This window comes from Astatotilapia calliptera, chromosome 7 (assembly GCF_900246225.1).
Source record: "Astatotilapia calliptera chromosome 7, fAstCal1.2, whole genome shotgun sequence".
NCBI lineage: Eukaryota > Metazoa > Chordata > Actinopteri > Cichliformes > Cichlidae > Astatotilapia > Astatotilapia calliptera.
In genome coordinates this window covers 26117400-26136667 of record NC_039308.1, presented here as the reverse complement: position 1 = coordinate 26136667, position 19268 = coordinate 26117400, and the positions used below count along the sequence as shown (strand labels likewise).

At 38.2% G+C, this 19268-nt stretch overlaps 3 protein-coding genes across 6 annotated transcripts; 2 read left to right on the top strand and 1 right to left on the bottom strand.

Annotated features, from left to right (window-relative positions):
• Positions 1-999: 999 nt before the first annotated feature.
• pou5f3 (POU domain, class 5, transcription factor 3) lies at positions 1000-3795 on the top strand. 3 transcript variants are annotated; one of them, XM_026174095.1, is made up of 5 exons: positions 1000-2049; positions 2173-2284; positions 2458-2591; positions 2768-2932; positions 3014-3795. In XM_026174095.1, the coding sequence occupies exons 1-5, from the start codon at positions 1318-1320 to the stop codon at positions 3251-3253; spliced, it is 1383 nt and encodes a 460-aa protein (XP_026029880.1). In that variant the 5' UTR covers positions 1000-1317; the 3' UTR covers positions 3254-3795. The 3 variants fall into 3 exon arrangements, with proteins under 3 accessions (XP_026029880.1, XP_026029878.1, XP_026029879.1); XM_026174093.1 differs by having other exon boundaries at positions 2170-2284; XM_026174094.1 differs by having other exon boundaries at positions 1002-2049; positions 2170-2284; positions 2461-2591.
• A 975-nt stretch (positions 3796-4770) lies between these two features.
• Positions 4771-10631, bottom strand: LOC113025879 (alpha-(1,3)-fucosyltransferase 7-like). Its single transcript, XM_026174096.1, has 3 exons — positions 10363-10631; positions 9011-9097; positions 4771-6535 (listed from the first exon to the last, which is right to left on the bottom strand). Exons 2-3 carry the CDS (start codon positions 9011-9013, stop codon positions 5474-5476), a joined length of 1065 nt encoding a protein of 354 aa, XP_026029881.1. The 5' UTR covers positions 9014-9097; positions 10363-10631; the 3' UTR covers positions 4771-5473.
• A 3786-nt stretch (positions 10632-14417) lies between these two features.
• clic3 (chloride intracellular channel 3) lies at positions 14418-18786 on the top strand. 2 transcript variants are annotated; one of them, XM_026174091.1, is made up of 7 exons: positions 14418-14529; positions 14672-14780; positions 15222-15331; positions 17152-17277; positions 17405-17511; positions 17603-17778; positions 17945-18786. In XM_026174091.1, the coding sequence occupies exons 2-7, from the start codon at positions 14745-14747 to the stop codon at positions 18107-18109; spliced, it is 720 nt and encodes a 239-aa protein (XP_026029876.1). In that variant the 5' UTR covers positions 14418-14529; positions 14672-14744; the 3' UTR covers positions 18110-18786. The 2 variants fall into 2 exon arrangements, with proteins under 2 accessions (XP_026029876.1, XP_026029877.1); XM_026174092.1 differs by having other exon boundaries at positions 14669-14780.
• Positions 18787-19268: the final 482 nt, after the last annotated feature.

The following is a 19268-nucleotide window of genomic DNA, read 5'->3' as shown; positions in this document are numbered from 1 at the left end:
TGCTGTGGATTGTTTTATGGTTAAGCTTGTTTTTTTCCATTCCGAATGTTTTAATAAGCTTAATATAAAAAAGTAGCCATAACCTTGGCAACTGTAGCCTTTTCCTTTATCCTTTTATCCCAGTATGTAAACTCTTATGCATAATCGCATTTTTATCTGGGTTTTTTTAAACAATCATAAAAATTGTAGACTGTCTTTTATTTCAGTAACACAATCCTCTAATTCAAATACAGATTTTTAACTGATAGTTCTGAATAAAGTTATATTCAGTTGTTTTAAGAAGAAGAAGACAAAAAACAAACAAACAAACAAACAAACAAAAAATCCACAATTGAAAACATACACTTTGTAAAAAAAGGTGCCACGGACATGAATAATTTCTCACTACAACAAGATAGAACATGTCTTTATCTGCAATGGGTGGGAAAATTTTTATTTCGAGTAGCCATAAACCATTTTTCATTCCATTATGCAAGTGTTGCCTAATTTATGAGCAATTTATGTTTGTTAGAGTTAAAAAGTACCCGACCCCAATGTGTTTACGATTACATTCGGCCTGGTTCATTAGGTTAATTTGTTTCATCAGCTACTCGGGATGACATTGGTATTTGTTTAAATACATTGATTCAGGCCACACTGAAGCTTGTGTGAGAGAAATTTTAATGTCAAAGCCATGCCATTAACGAGGAATAATGTAAAGAAACGCTGCATTATAATTTATGTATGAAATGAGCGAGTTAGGATGTTAAATTGTTTTTTTCACAGGAGCAGTGACCTGTGGTTTTTGAGCAGTGTTTTTATGGTCTTCCAAGTAGATCAGTTTATTCTAAGCATTAGCTTAACTTTAAAATATATGTACTTCACATACATAAAGTATCAATACCGTGCTAAAAATAACTTTTTTAAGTTCAGGTGAAAAAAACACGCCCACCTCTTTGGGAGGAGTCAAGGTCATTTACAAATGCACCTTCAGCTGTGCCCAATCAACTAGCCGACCAATGGGCGATGATTGGCTGTAAAACGATACTAACACTTGTGGCGCTGATAAGAAAAATCTGTGGAGCAGACACGCATTTGAGCCTGATGGTAGATAAGCGTTTGGGAGGACAAAGCTTTATGGACTAGGCCGTTGGGATATTGGTAGTTATGCTGCATTCAGACGTAGGCCTTCACGTTTGAACTGGTTTATTTATTTTTTTCTCCTTTGGATCCCGAAACGGATAAGACATTTTAAAATCAGTCACCTCTAGATCAACTTTTTCCCCACTTTCTGGAAGCGCGTTTGTTGCTCGGCCAGGTTTTCTCATCTTTTGGAAGATGTCTGAAAGTCCCGAGGGCCACAGCCGGCCTTATGACTTCAGCCGCGCCAGCGCTTGCGCGCAGCTTTTGGGTCAGGAGGGTTTTGGTAGTAGTGCCTCCTTCCAGGTACCCCATGGTGTCTTGCCAGACCCGAGCCGCATTTACAACAAAAGCTGTTACAGTGGTATCGCATCGACATCCGCTCAAGCCTTTTTCCCCTTCCCATCCGTCTCCACCGACTACAGGCCCTCTGAGCTACAGGCTGGAGACTTTGGGCAACCCAAGCATTGGTATCCCTTTGCAGACTACACAGGCCAATTACCTGGCGTATCTGCAGCAATCCAGCCTATAAACCTTACCACCCCTGAAGCCGAGACGGCGGAGCAAATCAAACTACCTGAAATAAAGATGGAGAAGGTCGCCCGCGAGGACTACTCATCCGAGATGAAAATTCAGCAGTACCTGACTCCACAAGCCTCCAACGATATGGCCCACGGATTATTCTACGCTAGGACTGGGACCTGGAACCCGTCCTTTTGGTCCTTCTCGTCACCTGGCAGCGGTAGTCAAACTCCCTCCACGTCTTCGACATCTTCCCCATCGCTGTCCCCCTCACCCCCGAGCAACGGACTTCCGGGGAACGGGTATTTCAGCGTGAACACACCTCAGGTTGTCCCTGAGGCCCAGCAGCAGAGGCCGGCCACCTCCCGACGAAATGCCGCGTCCTCCAATCAAGGATGCAAGGAAGAGGTGAGTCCTCATCTCGTAGACCTTTTGCAAGAGCACTGCAAATGTGCGCTGCCTATCAGCCAAAGATTTTTCGCTTGAATTTTGGATTTTTTTTTAATTTTTTTAATTTTCTCCTTTTAGCAGGAAACTGTTTCCACTGAAGAGCTGGAGCAGTTTGCCAGGGAGCTCAAACACAAGCGCATTACTCTGGGTTTTACCCAGTCAGATGTTGGCCTTTCACTGGGAAGCCTTTATGGTAAATTTATTCTTATCTTATGTTGCATCTGACTTTAGTAGATTGGATTGGCAGATTTGGTAAATGTTGGCAATTAAAAATGGTTATGAATATTATATGCTCATGAAGTGTCTTCTGCAGTTTGGGGAGCTGGCTGTGTGTCCGTCAAGTCTTATGTCTTTTATTTTCTGGAGCAGGAAAAATGTTCAGCCAAACTACCATTTGTCGTTTTGAGGCTCTGCAACTGAGCTTTAAGAACATGTGCAAGCTGAAGCCCCTTCTGCAGAAATGGCTGGATGAGGCGGAGAACTCTGAAAATCCTCAGGATGTAAGTTTCAAACAACCAGTTTAAGACCAGGTGATTGCCAAACTGGGGCTCCTTTTAATTTTAGACTAAGCCCAAACTGAAGCAGATATGTCAAATCCTCTAGTGATACAAATTTAGGTGCTTGAAGAGCACAATCAGTAACTCTCCATCCCTCTTACACGTTTCTGCTTCCACAGATGTACAAGATTGAGCGAGTTTTTGTTGACACCAGAAAAAGAAAGCGGAGGACCAGTCTGGAGGGGGCAGTGCGTGCTGCTCTAGAGTCCTACTTCATCAAGTGTCCCAAACCGAACACTCAAGCAATCAAGCACATTTCGGATGATCTGGGCCTGGAGAGAGATGTAAGCATATCTTATTTCTCTCACCACAAGTCTCTTGTGGTTCACATTTTGTTGACTAACACTTTATTTTGCTCTTGGCAGGTGGTACGTGTTTGGTTTTGCAACCGGAGACAGAAGGGGAAGCGCTTGGCTCTGCCGCTGGATGAGGAATTGGAAGGCCAGCTGTATGAGCAGAGTCCTTCCCCCATTCCCAGTCAGGCCTACCCAGGGCCCAGTTTCACTGGAGGCCCTCCTCCCACGCTCTACATGCCTCAACTTCCCAGGCCTGATGTCATGAAACAAGCCCTGAATCCTGGAGTGGTTGGGCACCCAACTAGATAAAGCCATAGTCCAACCAGAACCACAGATTGCCTTTCAAAAATGTGCCCAACTTTCCTCGTAAGCTCTACAAATGCAGCAATCAAACCATCTGATCGTATCTGAGTTGTGTGAGGGTGAAATCAAAGTGGTTTCCGGTTTCAGCTATGGTGATTGTGAAATGTCTTATGTCACTGTGTTCTGTGACCATGAACTACTTTGACTTCATATAGCAAAAGGGGATGTGGAGTTGCGCATTTATTGCATGACTATGTATTGGCCAATGAGTCCAGTTTTTGAGTTTGTGCTGTGACTTTATGGACCAGATGTGGAATGAGGCTTGGTCTGTAAATGCTCAAGAGCTGGGGTGTATTAGTTGTGCATAATTCTGGGTAGGCTTTCTGTGGTGCCAACAAGGGAAAAGCAAGGGAGGGACACCTCCTTAAACAGTATTCATTTTTGACAGTTTGGCCAATACTTGTGCAATACTTCTTGTGTCATGTCTGTAGAGAGCATCTGTAGTATTTGTCTAAACTAGCACTGCAACAGAGAGCGCTCTTATAAGATTGATTTGTCCAAATTTTTTTACAAGGCTTTTATTCCATTTTTATTTGTATACCAAACTTGCTTTTTTCCCCTCCCTTGTGGTTATTAGTATTAAGCAAAAGGGGGAAAAAAAGCGCTTCAGTAGGTGTTAGTGTAATCCCTTTGACGTAATCTGGCAAATACTACAACCCTTTACTTGTTCTATTTGTACACGCTTTCTTTCTCAGATGAGCGACAGTAAATGTGACTTGTTGCCATCTGCTTTTAGAAACTCTTGTAGGATTCCTTTTCTCTTTATTTAGATTTTAATGTTGACTGACTACCCTGTCAACTTTCTCTTTTTTTATTTCCTATGTTACTATTTACTCAGTGTTTTTAAAACTTTGAAAACAATGTTAAATGTCATTCCAACTTCAAAATACATCAAGAAGTCCCTAGGTGACAATAAAATTATTAGCAGGATCAGCTTAAAGTTGTCAAACAATATGTACTGCTGTAATTTATTTCTGGCCCAGGATACCTCAGTGTTGATTACAAGCTGAAATTATCAACTTGAAGTTATTTACTGAGAGTGCAATCACAACTGTTAGGCATTAGCTGTTAGTTTTTAGCAAAACTAAATTGATTAATATATTGAAAATCTGGGATAGTGACATTTTTCACTTAAAAAAAAAAAAAAAAAAGTTTGTAATCATATGTATGCATAATTACAGAATTGCCTATTATCCCCCAATAAATGTTATCAAAAGACAGTGTTTGTATCTTTTCATGATAAACCCTCATCATAGGGTAAGCAGTAGTTTGTAGCTGAATTTAAACAGGGGAATTTTACCTCATGCTGCTAAGCTTTGGCATTAGTGTAGTAAGTGCATGTATGTTATATATTATTCAAGGAAGTGGTGTGTGTGTGTGTGTGTTTTTTGGCCTGGATATAAAGTGCGAACATGGTCTCTGAGTCTTTCAACACTTCAGCAATGAAAAATGACAATTTTAAAAAGTTTTCCAGGTTTTGCTTTATTGTAAACATTGAGGCAGTTTGAGAACTGGAGTTTCTACCAGAGGCGCTGTGAACAAAACTCATTTTAAATGTTGAATTATTTACAAACCTGATCGAGACAAGCAGCTAGCCTGGTTCTCTCTAAAAGTATGAAACTGTCTTTCTAAGCTGGAGCAGTTGACTAGCTCACAGTATTTTATATATGCAGACAGAATATTGCAACAGCAGCTTCTTTAGTAACTCAAGGTGTAAAAGTGGTTGCATAATTTTAATAAAACATCCCTTTCTTGCAACACAGGAAAAGGATGCTTTCTGTCATAGTTTGTACAAAGTAGCACTTACAGTAAGGTGTGTGTTTACAGACATTTCCATAATGCAAGAGGCAGGTTACACTTTATCCAGATATCCACTACATCCCTTTTCTAAATATCTCCACATACTAGGTAGTTTTTAACCTTAGTGTACTGGAGTAAAGTGCTAGGGATTTCAGTGTAGCAGATCACTCAGTCATTGTTGTTAATGCATAGTAGTTACAGTGCAGTTTAAGTTGTGTGCATACAATCACATTTCTAAAATATTTTTTTAGATACAATTTTTCAGATTTTTACGTTTCACATTCACTCTGAACTGTTTTCAAAGAAATTCAGAGAATGATGAAATGATGTCTACAAATGTTGCAAAAAAAATACAGTAAAATTTGATCAAATGTTTAAGCTTGTGTTAGCATTGACCCACGCATCTAGGTCTGAGTAAACTTTGTGCTTAGGTAAACTGTTGTACTTTGAACAGATATTACACAGTCTTTCCCTCCAGTCTGTGTACCGTTTCACTTTCCACTGTTTCTTCCAGGTAAAATACTCATTGTAGCGTTTCTTATCCTCTGCAAGCTGTTGTAGATACTTTCCCATTTCATTCAGTGATGCAAACTCATCAACATGGATGAAAGAATGAGGTGGAGCCACAGCTTTGTAATTGCCTAAAGGTGGCCCCAGGACAATGGGCAAAGCCCCTCCCTCGTAAGCATTCCTCCACAGCTTCTCCGTGATATAATCTTTAGCAAGTGAGTTCTCAAAAGCCAAATAAAAATAGCAGCGAGATATTGTAGGTAAAAGTTCTGAGGAAGGGAGGCGGTTTTTAGTCCAGCGCCCATAAACTACCACAGGAACTGAAGCTCTGAGGTTGTTGTACACTTGGCTTCTTTTGTGGTGGCTCTTATAGTTGCTGATCACCCAACAAACCAGAGAGCTCTTGTTTACAGAGTTGTCTTCATTCACATGTTCTTCAGCCTCCCTCCGTAGCAGCATGCCATAGGGTATGCTGACGTCAGCATCCCTCCTGTAAGTTATGGTCATGTTAAAGATATCTGCATACTTATGTAAGTTTCCATTGTGAGAAGGAGCCTCCAGGGACATCCAGGCCCACTTCTGGCTTGATGGCCGTGAGATGTTAGTAGGCAACTTGTGGAGGCCCACTTGCAGCTCCCTGTTGTGGAACACCACTACATCCGCAGAGGGGAAGTAGGAGCGCTCGTCCACCAGAATACAGTGAGGGATACGGTAGAGATCCCAGCAAACGTCACCCTTCAGGCTGAATGATCTGCTGAAGGGCCAATGCCACAGCAGGACGGTCACATTTCTACTTCTGCTGTCATGATGTAAAGGTTTTACAGAGCTACTCAGCCACCCACTGAAGAGACACAGTGGTAAAAAACAGAGGATGACTAGCCTCTTCACCAATTTGCGTATTTTTTTGGTGTGAAACCCCTGTTGTAAGAAAAGAATGAACACATCAGTTTTTTTCCTGCTTCACTGTTTGCCTTGAGCAGATATATAAAGAAAAGACATTACTTGCATGTTTTTTTTTTCTTGAATGCTGCATAGACTTCAAGGATGATCTGTTTTGTTTTACCTAAATATAATCCCTCACATTTTCAGTAAATGCATCCTTCTAAAGGTCCACTTAAACTGAGCATATTTAAATTCTTCCTTTTGCACTCTGCACAGTTCACAGGTTAAAAAAAGGTGTTGCACGGACGTCATTATAAACTTCCTGGAACGAGACATGTTAGCGCTTATCCCTTTATGTCATCTGTTAAGACACCAGAGGCTTCTTCCAGGAAACATGTTCACAAAACTCTATATTTAAAAAGTCAATCTAAGATGATTAATTCTGATAAAGTCTTTTTATCTTTTGGTTCCAGAGAGGCTTATCAGTGCTAAGTCAATCATCTCTGTGTATATTCAATTCTGTGTTAAGGCGTGCCTGACCAGAGGAAGAAAGACATCATCAGCGGAGTCGAGGTGGGAAAATCTGAATTTCAGTATTACCAATAGCCATGCTGGTATTGGTATCAAATTGATGGTAGCGTGATCAATACTTTGTTTCTATCTTCTAGGGTTCAGTATGTAGCCCACTAAAAAAAGAAAAAATATACCTCAAACCTGCACTGTGAATAATTTCTGAACCATGTTCTTTTGACTTTCACGTCTGTTTAATTGCAGTATAGCACAGCATTACAGCGGAGGTCCCAGACCACAGATTCACCATTGTAATGGGTAAATAAAGAGCAGAGTCTCCGATTAAAACCCAGCAGACCGAAGGATGTGAATATGCATCAGTGTGGACAATGATGTTTATCTTAAAACTACGGTGGATACACTATTTGTTGCCATCTCAAATGAAAAACAAAAAACAAGTAAATAAATTTAAAAAAAGTTTTTTGCTACAGTTTATCACCATGTTCGTTTTAATTTAAAGTAATAGTAAAACGATGGGATGTTACCAACTTACTTAAATGCTTAGTGAGATTTAAAGAAAAAACAAAGAGAAAAACAAAATTTTGCTTTAATGTTTCTCTGTGTAAATATTTCTAATCTGATCTAATCTCAACCTTCAGTGACAGATGATGGTTCTCTTACAGCCACAGCTTGGTCAGTGCTCTTTTTAGCGAGTCACAAATGGAGAACAATGGCAGTTCCAATGAAAAGTTTCACAGTTTACATCTGTTTACGGTCACTGGCGTCCTTTTGGGGAAATCAAATTTGAGGAGGCATTCTAGTTTCTAATTCTGTCTGGAAACTCAGAAATTCAGGAGCATACCATAAAATATCAGTGATGCTTATCTGTTTTAAATCCTGCTGTGCAAGTGGTTTTCCACCTGGTTTGCCAATGATACCTTCTACCAGAGCCCATTCTGGGTAGATGCCTCAGTACATCTATGAACAAAGTCCAACCTGAAATGTTCACAACACAGTCAGACTGCCTGCAACATTTAATGATGTTACAGTCTTAAAGTCATTTCAGCCTCATCTTCATTCAAATATTCACATCGAGATCCAACTGTGACAGGCATTTTTTTTCTCCTTCTCACTGACAAATGACTGATTAGTGATCAACGTGTTAAAGCTAAAGCTTTAAATAGAATTAATATAAACAATATTTAAAGATATTCAAATAATAAATTAGTGACATAATCGCTGTCTCCATCCTATGGAAGTTTGTTTCAGCTAATGAATGAATGAATGAATAATTAAAGAAAACAAAAACAAAAAGAAAAAACTATCAAAACCCAGACATGCATCAGAAACTTCTGTTATTATCTCCATTATGTGTTACACTACATTATGATTTATTATCTCAAAATTTTAACTGGCAGAAAATATGTTTTGATTTTTTCAGTGGTGAAAACAAGACTTCATACCATTGTTATTGCTGACTAAATCATTGCAAAAGTGTTAAGTGCAAAAAATAGCAAACGTCTAACTGAGATTTCGGTCTTTGTCAACCTGTAAGCTTCTGGAAACGAATTCACATTGCTCTGAGGTTCGCCAGGGACTTTATGACTGAAGAAATGAAACAAGCAGTCACTGATTCAGCTGTGGTGGTGGCGTGGCAGTCAGACAGAAATTCAGAGTTTGTTGCTGAAAACCTGCCAGTGAACAGATTTAGTCCACAGATTCTTTTAACCTAGTAACTGACTTTTTCTGGAGCAGAATGTTGGGGTTTTCTTCTTATCTGGCTTAACAATGTCAGAGCTAAACTTGCTTCTCAGAATAGAGCCTAGGTCTTTCATTAAGTGACCAACACCTCATCAAACTATGGAGAAACTGAAAAAAGAAGCACTTTCTTCACAAGGTAACTTTGTAAATTTATATGGAAAATCAGAAGTCTCTCTTAAAGTAAATAAAAGTGTGTTGTATTCAGTTTTGGGTAGAGTAGTGACTGTGTTCAGGACTCACCATTAGGGACTTTAACTTCACATGTGGCTTCCAGTATGAACACGATTCACCACCTCCTACACAGATCAGCACCTTGCCTGCCCTTTGCTTTAAATGAACAAAACAAAAATTAAATATTACTTTATAAGAAGGGGAAAATCTCTTTCAGTCAGTATTTGCATGTGTATAAAACACATTGTTATTATCTTCCAGCTGTTATTTGGTTAATCGCTCCTCTCATGTTCAAAAGACAGAATCAAGCAGTTGCACAAATGACACAAAGTGAGTTACAAATCACCTGGTGTAAAGCTCGAACGAATGCAATTCAAATATTTTAGTTAACCCTGTTTTTGCATTGCATGACATTGCATATTAAATTCTAAACTAAAGGCCTATATCATTTAAAAGCTCTACCTTTCTTAAATGGTGTGGTCTTTCTGTGGAACCTGTCTTTGTCTTTAGAAAGTACAATGTGATGCAGACTTAAGGAAATGGGATTTTGCAATATGTAAGACCTGAAACTACAAGGTTTCAGTTTGTTGAAAATGAAGAAGAGCAACATTTAAAATGACTTCCCACACTAACTCCTGAAGAAATATTTTCACAAATTTATTCCTTACATTTGCATGGCAGAGGAAGAAAGCACATGTTTGGAAAAACAAATAGAACAAATGAGCCTCCTTCATAAAAACATTTGTATATATCCTTAATACATTATATATATTTTTATTCAAAATCTATGTCAACAAGTGTATTAAATAGCAATATTCTTAAGAAACAGGCCATGTCTATAGTTCAGACCTAAAGATCAACTACAGAATAGAATAGAATAGAATAGAATTTAACTTTATTGTCATTGCACATGCACAGGTACAGGGCAACGAAATGCAGTTTGCATCCATCCAGAAGTGCTTTAGTGATATATATATATTGCAATATATATTAGCAATAATATAGATATGTGAGTATATTACAGAAATGGGTCTATTATGGTATGTTATAATGTACACGGTATGAAGTATGTTGTGAATATTCTATAACTATAAGTATGTACAGGCTGTAGTGAGTACAAGCTATGTACAGGATATGAACAGGATATAAATATGAAAAACTATACAGAATATGAAATAAATAACTTTACAGGATGTTGTAAAAGATTTTGTTGTTCTGTCACTGGCTGGTGACCCTATACTTTTAAACCTGCATGTTTCTATTTATTTCTAGCAGTCAATGAAATGCAAGCTGGCAGATTAAATAAGCAAGCAAACAAATAAAGATTTAGCAAGATTTTGCTTAGCAAGAAATTTCTTTAGATGAACCACACTGACCAGAAAGACATATGAAAGGCAAAACCCCAAACCTCCTCCACTAACCTGATGATGAGATGAGTGGTTTATTCTCTTTCTTCAATCACCATGAATATTGTTTCTGCTTGTTGCCAGCAGAAACACGATGGTAAACTTGTGTTAGAAAACCAAAAACACAAAGCCTTTTAAAGAATCGTAGGTGTGGCTTTTCTGAAATCTTGCTGAATATGTGTTTACATAAAAAGGTCCACATTGTCCCACCCTCTTTCTAACTCCGCATTGCATTTAAATTCCTGCCTTCTGGTAAGTGCGGAACATTCTTTCTCTTTTATGTCTGTGGCAACCCTCACTCTATGAGAAAAAATGGAGCATATCCAAGACGAGTTCGTTGCATGTGTGCACGGCTATAAAAAAGAGGAAGTGTCAGGCATGACATATGAAGATGGGGGTTACACAAGGGTGCTCACACAAGACTGAGTTACAATCAGGGAAGCTGCTGTAGGGGGAAGAACACTAACACCGGCACTACTGTGCAGAAATATTTTGCAAACAAAACAAAAGAGAAAGGGCCTGTATCAGAAACATCATGTTTCTGTTTGCATCAGTGAGTGGTCAAAAGACAACATGCAGCAAGATGTTAGATATATTTAGAGTATTATTTACATATACATGCCTGGTTGTCACTGATTATCACTTGTGGTTTGTTAGTGCTAAGGAATGAAAAAGCAGTGGCAAGAAGTGGTGAACAAATCTGTATTTGATCCAGAATGAATTGCAGATAGTGTAGTCGTAGTTTAAAATCTGTAACAGTGTATCTGTGAATATGTAATTATGTGCACTGGTGTGCTGGATCTCCTGTGTTGCTGCAAAAATTTTTCCATCTTGTGTAATCTTAAATTTGAGCAGTAGAGGTCATCCTTAGTCTTCTTGTGAGCAGATCACTAGCTCAACAAGCTTGTGCATGTTGGTGGCTCCCAGTGGGATTTCTGGACCCCATGGAGAAGAAATTATCTGCCTCTTTTAACTACAAATTTTCCTTTACAATAGTCCCAATCACCTGACTCTTATCTGTGTATAAGCTTGTCCTGCATTTCCCAGTCGCCACCTCAGTGCACCACCTTTACTGCTTTTACCTGTTTTCCTCTCCCAGTAGCCTCTTGACCTGTTTGTCTCACCTTTAAATTGTCAAAGGGTACAAAAAATAGGATTTTAAAATGGTTAAAAGTATATTTAAATCTCATAGATTATCAAATACTAAATAAAGTCCATCTTTGTGCTTGTGCAACCAATTCAGATGAAGCAATGTGAGAAAGGAACATCATAGTCATAGTCATACCCTGTAAATAATGGTAATCGCATGTATGTTTAATATGCCATCCCTTTAGTAAAACCATGTTTTATATAACATATTTGGTTTATGTTGTGCTTATGTTAAAACTGTTTTTACACCATATTTGTTGCACATATGACAATTTAGTTTCAATTGTTGAAGAATTTATTCAAAGAATATTCGAGTGTTTCAAAAGCAGAACAACATCCTGTTCGATCCTGGACAAAATAATACACTAAACTGCTTTCATCAACATGTATTTGAGTGTGTGAAATCAGCTTTTGGAATTCACAGCACAAAAAGTCACAGATGACTGATAAAGACAGGTCACACCCCTATGATTTCCTTCCTCAGTCTTCCTCGCCTGTGGAATAATACAATGTTGTAGGGGTTGTGTCACAGCTACAGCAGTCTGCTTCTTTCTAGTGATGTTATCTCACTCATTCAGCTTTCACCATTTTTTTCTCTTTACATCCTTGAGGGTGTTTCTTTCTCTTCTTGCCAACCGGAACACAAGTCTCGGTGGTGAATGCTTGTTACACAAGAGCATTTTTATTCAGTCATGAATGCAGATCGACAACTAGAAACAGCTGTGGAAAATGTCCAATATAAACATATCAAACTGAATGGGAAACACTGGGTCTAAAAATGTCTTCAGTGCAACTGCTTAATTTATATCTGAAATGGAAAGCATGCAGAAAATAATGTGGCCAAAAAGCAAAGAAAAAAAGAGTTGAATAATAAATTCAACAATGATATTTAAGATACAATATCACCTTTGTGGCAGTATTTTGGATAGCCCTCTTTCCAGTTCCACTGTGAGGGTACCACAGTGTGCAAAATGTGACTCATCAGCTAGTGGAGAATTTTTCTTTATAGCATGGGGAAGCAGCCACAAGCAGTCAAAACATCCTTTGGAAAACTACTGCACCATGCTATTGATGTTCCAGCAGCATGTGATATACTTCAAACTTTGCTCCGTGAGATAACTGTAATTCCTTCCTCCAAAACATCAATATGTCCTTTAGAGTCGATTCCTCAAAGACGTTCTACCATTAATTAATGTTTCAGTCTTAAGTATGATCAATCTGTCTCTATTAATTGGAAAGATACCACAGGGCTTCAAGCTGGCAGTAGTTAAACTGTTACTTAAAAACCTATCACTTGACCTAGATGGTTTAGCTAGTTATAGGCCAATCTCCAACTTTCCTTTTTATCTCAAAAATTCATGAAAGAGTAGTTGTTACAGAGCTAACTGATCATCTGCAGAGCAATGGTTTAATTCAAGAGATTCAGTCAGGTTTCAGAGCCCATGACAGTACAGAAACAGCTTTAGTGAAGGTTATAAATGATCTTCTTATGGCCTGAAAGTGGACCCATCTTTGTGAGTGTCCTCTGAGACCTCAGTACAGTGTTTGACACTGTAATCCATAATATATTTTTACAGTGATTAGAGCATGCTGTAGGTATTAAAGATACTGCACAGCAGTGGTTTGAATCATATCTATATACATATTTGTTCACGTAAATGGAGAATCCTCTCTTCACCCACTGAGGTTAATTATAGAGTTCCACAGGGTTCAGTGCTAGGACCAATTCTGTTTACATTATATGTGCTTCCTTTAGGCAGTATCATCAGAAGGAATAGCCTTCATTTTCAGTGCTATGCAGATGACACCCAACTTTATCTATTAATGAAGCCAGATACAACACACCAATTAGTTAAACTGCACGAATATCTTAAAGACATAAAGACCTCGATGACCTCAACTTTTCTTCTTCTAAATTCAGTTAAACCTGAGGTTATTGCACTTGGCCCTAAAAAACTTAGAAAGGTGGTATCAGACCAGATTCTTACTCTGGATGACTTTACCTTGGCCTCCAGTAACACTGTCAGGAATATTGGAGTCATGTTTAACCAGGATATGTCCTTGTGCATATTAAACTGATATGTAGAAGTGCTTTCTTCTATTTGTGCAATATCTCTAAAATTAGAAACGTCCTATCTGATAAACTAGTTTGTGCATTTATTACTTCTTGGCTGGACAATTGAATTCGTTATTATCAGGCTGTTCTAAAAACTCCCTGGAAGCCTGCAGTTGATCCAAAATGCTGCAGTTAATTAAAGGACTGAAAGGGACTAGAAATACAGAGCAGATTTCTCCTATACTGGATTCTCTTCATTGACTCCCTGTTAAATCCAGAATCAAATTTAAAATCCTTGTCATCAAATACATTGTCTTGAATAATCAGGCCCGTGTTATCTTAAAGACCTCATAGTATTGTGTAATGCCATTAGAGCATTTAGCTCTCAGACTGCTGGTTTACTCGTGGTTCCTAGCAATAGACTGGAAGCAGAGCCTTCAGGCCCCTCTTCTCTGGGCTTCCAGTTTGGATTCAGGAGACAGACATCTTGGTGTCATATGATTTGCAAGGGTTTTCTCTGTTTTTGGTCTATTAATGTAGGGTTTTTACTTTACAATATAAAGCGTTATGAGGCACCTGTTGTTGTGATTTGTGATGAATAAAGTTTAAATTAACTGAACTGAAAGTAAGCAAGCTTGAAACTATAGAAATAGTCCACTTTTTTGATGACTCCTTTTTGTCTAACTGATCTTTTCTGCTAGATAGCAATTTACAAAGAGCAAGCCAGGGCTGAAAGAGTCATATTGGACAGACAGAAAGATTTCATCGACAGAATATGCTGGAAGTGAAGCCAGATCCAGATTTGCTGGTCTGACTGGTAACTCCAGAGGAGGTGTAGGCTGCCACTCAATGCTGGAGAGGTGTGGTGGCAGAACAACAAACCCCAGAAACAGGTGAAGAGTAGAGCAATTAAATAATACAGGTGGAGGAAAGATAAAGTACTGGTCTTGCATCCAGTGCTAGCTGTGATCACCAGTGTGAGTATATATATATATATATATATGTGTGTGCTTTATTTAAAAACAGAGAGAAAGAAATAGGTAAGGAGGTGTGTCAGAAAATTGCAAATGTCTTTACTTCAGTCACTATCACAGCTCTGCCTTGTCCTTTCATCAGCAGTGACAGAAAGAAATCAGTTTGTGGAACCAGCAGAGGTACGTGGACATCAGTGGAAAGACGGAGAGAAAGTAAGATGGCCGAGGAGCCAAAGATTGAACTCTTTGTAAAGGTAAGACATACAACAATCTTGACGTGTTACAGTCTAAGCAAAAACCCTTCCCATTCCCAGCTACTTGGTAACACAAGGTGACATTTTCCTGTTTGTTTACATCTAAAGTGACAGAAATGTGTCAAAAAAAAGCTTTTAACTTTAGCAAACTACAGTATTTCAGTGTATTTAAACTGTAGTAAAGCATACAATGCAGGATATGGCAGAGATACAAACCAGTATTACAATAATAGGCTTTTTAATCTGGGTGTGAAATTCCTTTGCAGTTAGCTTAAACTGCCAGAGCAGAGCAGGCTTAACGAGAATACCTGTGTAGGTGCTCATGGTTTTGTTAGATCCTGATACTAGAACCCACGTACAATTGTGCAATTTTATGATCATAAAAGCTTGTTTTATACTCATCTGCTGTGACTGCAAAGTGTCTTTGTTTCTGTCTGTCAGGCCAGTTATGATGCTGAGAGTGTGGGGAACTGCCCTTTCTGTCAGAGACTCTTCATGATTCTTTGGTTAAAAGGGGCCAACTTTACCCTGACCACTGTAGACATGAAGAGGTGAGAGCACATTTTATTCGTTTTTCAAAAAGTCTTGTAGAATCTTTAAGAGCTGGGCACAAAGGAGACTGGCTTCATACTGCTTTTTTGATGTAGTCTCAACAAAACTACTATTTACATTGTTTTTCACAAGTTGCATTCAAGGACAGAGAGTTGCATTTGTAAAAGAAATGGGAGGAAAGTCTGATTTACATTATAAAAGCCACCCAACAATGAAAACCTGCCAACACCTCACCCTCCACCAACCCCACTGAGTTCAGGAAAGGTTACAGGGACACTAAATGCTATGCAAGAAACAGCCACAGCAATAAAACATATAGGCAGGCAAATTATTTACATTCATACAGGATTCAGTTTTTGGTAAAAAATTGGTAAAAACTGGTAAAAAATTTATTATGTGAAATGGTAGATTACTGAACAGAAAAGACTGCTGCCTGGTGTAGGCCAAAGGGCTGCGATTCTGAAGCAGTCACACAAATGACCGCAATAGGTTACGAATGATAAGATGCTGAAAACGAGTACAAAGAGATATTTGTGAAGACAGATAACAAGATGACGCAAACAAATATTTTACACACCTGCAAAGAAACACAAAACCTCCACGAGATTCAAAACAATAACAAAAAAAAAAAGAAAAAAAGAAAAGGTTTGAGAAACACTAGTGAGAAAAACAAATGGTCAGCAAACAGTTGTAACTGACTCAAAAGTGACACAAAATTAAAGCAAACAAGCTCAAAATAATCAGGTTTATATCTAAAACAAATCAGTTTCCATTCCATTTTTAAAAAGGCAAAAACACAAATGTTGTGTTCACTTGTTGACACTGCCCCCAAGTGTCAGTAAAATCAGATATTGCAGGTTTAAGAAAACAAACACACACACGGGAAGCTGAATGATATTTACAATGTATGAGTGAGAATCAGGCGTAAGAAACACCAAAACCAACAATAAAAGAATAAACCCCCCACACAAAGGTTTGACATCAAATTTAAAGCTGTCCTTCTGATGAACAGGCAGCGGAAAGGGAGGGGGCAAGGAGCAAAATATGCTGCACTTAACATAAACAACATGAAAGTTAAGTATATAAAATACACTATTTAGATCATATAAAAATAGGAAGCTTTCATTCCGGTGTCTCAAAAATTCTGTAAGAAGGTGTTAAGATGGTTGCTTGTACTCCAGCAGTCATTGCTTCTTCATGTTTTGCAAAAGGGGGAAATAATGAAGCCCTGTTAATCTATAGCACAAAACAAAAGCAGCTCAATGGTTTCAAACCCGTGTTTGTATTTTTTTTGTTAAACTTATCATGTCAGTCTATTTTTCACTCAGTAGGAATCACTACAAACCAAATTTAGACTGGTAAATGTGCCTGATTCTAGAAGAACACTTGCACTCGTAAACTAATTCATAGCCATAAAACACATTTGGTAGTGAGAACAAACCGCAGTGGATATTAAGTCTTTACCCCTTTAAAATTTAATTAGGAGTAATCCTTGAAGCTCTTTTCTGAATAGAACAATTTTTGTCATATTTCAGGCCTACTTATGGAACAAAAACCAGTGGGCATGCATCAGAAGTCAGCGAGGGTGGTCTCTACCTATGCAGCTACTTTGAAAAAAAAAAAAAGCCAGAAATTACTCTAATCATCAATGGTCATCATAGCATGGCTTTATTTATATATACTGAAGTGTCAAAACACATCATTAGAAAGTGATCCTAGCATGCTTTTCCATAGCATTTTCTTGGTTTAGGCTGGGAAGTTAAACATTTTAACTTTCTGATCAAGTGTGCCAAAATAAGCCTTCACTGATCTGTTGCAGGGCTCCGGATGTACTGAAGGATTTGGCTCCAGGCTCTCAGCCTCCCTTTCTCATCTACAATGATGAAGTCAAAACGGACACTAATAAGATTGAGGAGTTCCTGGAGGAGACCTTAGCCCCTCCACAGTGAGCAAAGTGCATCTTGCTTCAAACATATGAACCACAGTCTTTTCAGTCCTTGAAACACACTGCATATCTAACCCATCACTGCAACACCAAACATTAACAAAATGTTTTATTTGATTAACAACAGGCACCCAAAATTGTGCTGTCGTTACAAAGAGTCCAACAGTGTTGGAGAAGACATCTTCCGAAAATTCTCAGGATATATCAAGAATCCCAATCCTGGTTTAAATGACAGTAAGAATTTTGAAACTTTCAAGTCACTTATGCTATATATATGATGGAAAGAGCCACCATGGGTTAACAGAAAGCCTGCAACTTCTTTCAGTGCTCGAGAAGAAATTTCTTTCCACTCTGGTGAAGCTGAACATGTATCTAGAAACTCCTCTCCCTCACGAGCTGGCCAAAAACCCAGATCTTACTGTGTCTTCACGTCTCTTCCTGGATGGTGACAGCCTTACCTTGGCAGATTGCAACTTGCTTCCCAAACTCAACATTGTCAAGGTGAACAGAATTCAGCAATCCTATGTGTATACAAACCTTTCGTTTTGTTTTGTTTTTTAATCCTGAAGAAGAGAGAAATATTCACTGTTATCTGAATAGTAGAGATGATTTGAGAAATGTAATGAGTCATTCCTGGACTTATTTGTAAAAATTGCTCTTCCCTCAGGTGGTGATCAAGGAGTACCGTGACTTTGCCATCCCTGCAGAGCTCAAAGGTCTGACACGTTACCTAGAGAATGCCTACAAACGGGACGAGTTTCGCCACACCTGCCCAAATGACTCAGAGATTCTCCTCGCCTACCATTCTGTCGCCCAGTACCTAAGCAAATAGAGGAGTGAACCTAAACAGCATTCATGAAATTAAAGAAAGTAAAAACAGAAAGAGATAAAATGCAGATGACTCAGATATACCATGTTGAAAATTAAGTTCTATATCTGTTTAAATTACATCTGTGTGGACAATAAAAAAAATGGCAGTTTAATCATTTACTTTCTATAAAAAGTATAGTTGTTACCATGACTTTGGCTCCCTCTAGTGTTTCTCGAGTGTTTTTGTAAATGCCGTGTACGTGCGTGTTTTGTGTCTGAACGTAATGTTAAGTGCACTTAATTCAAATCAGATTTTAAACTACACATTATTTTAGCATACACATAAAAAGATGAATGACTGTACATAACTCCTCTTTACATATTTTTATATAGTGACTGCATATTAGCAGTGACCGTATGAGAATGGTTTAATTTAAATGCATAAATGGAGGGTGAAGGAAAGAGTATATCTATTTATATGGACATTATGGACATACATTAAAGGTTAAATATGAAAAAGTGGCTAATGTTGGTACATGAATGTTTGTATATGAATTTATTAGCTACTAAATTTTTGCTTTAAAGTTGTCATGAGTAATCGTTTTTATATTAAAGTTGTATGGTGAATGCAGATTTTTCATCATCATGGAATCCAAAACATTGGATGAAACTTAATCAGTTTTGTTAATAGCAAATGAATTATGGTAATAAAATTATTGATTACATGTCTATATGACTCTTGATGTATTTATTTCTATGGAAGCAGTATTTCATGCAATATAGCAGTAAAATTCACTTTCCAAATCTACCTGACCCTATATACAAAAGTAATTGCCCCCTAAACTTAATGCCTGTTCGTGCCAGCCTTGACAGCAAGAACTGCAGTGAAGTGTTTACAATAACTGGCAATGCGTCTTTAACATCACTGTGGAGGAATGATCATCTCTGCTTGGCAGAATTGTTTTACTTCAGCCATAATGAGAGTTTTTGAACTTGAACAGCCTGATTACGGTCATGCCAAAGCATCTCAACCTGGTTTAAGTCTGGGCTTTGGCTATAAGTAACTCCAAAACCTTCTTTTTGTTTTGTTTTTTGAACAATACAGAGGTGGACTTCTGGTGTGTTTCTGATCATTGTCCCTCTGTATTGCCCAACTGCTCTTGAGATTCAGGGAATAAACT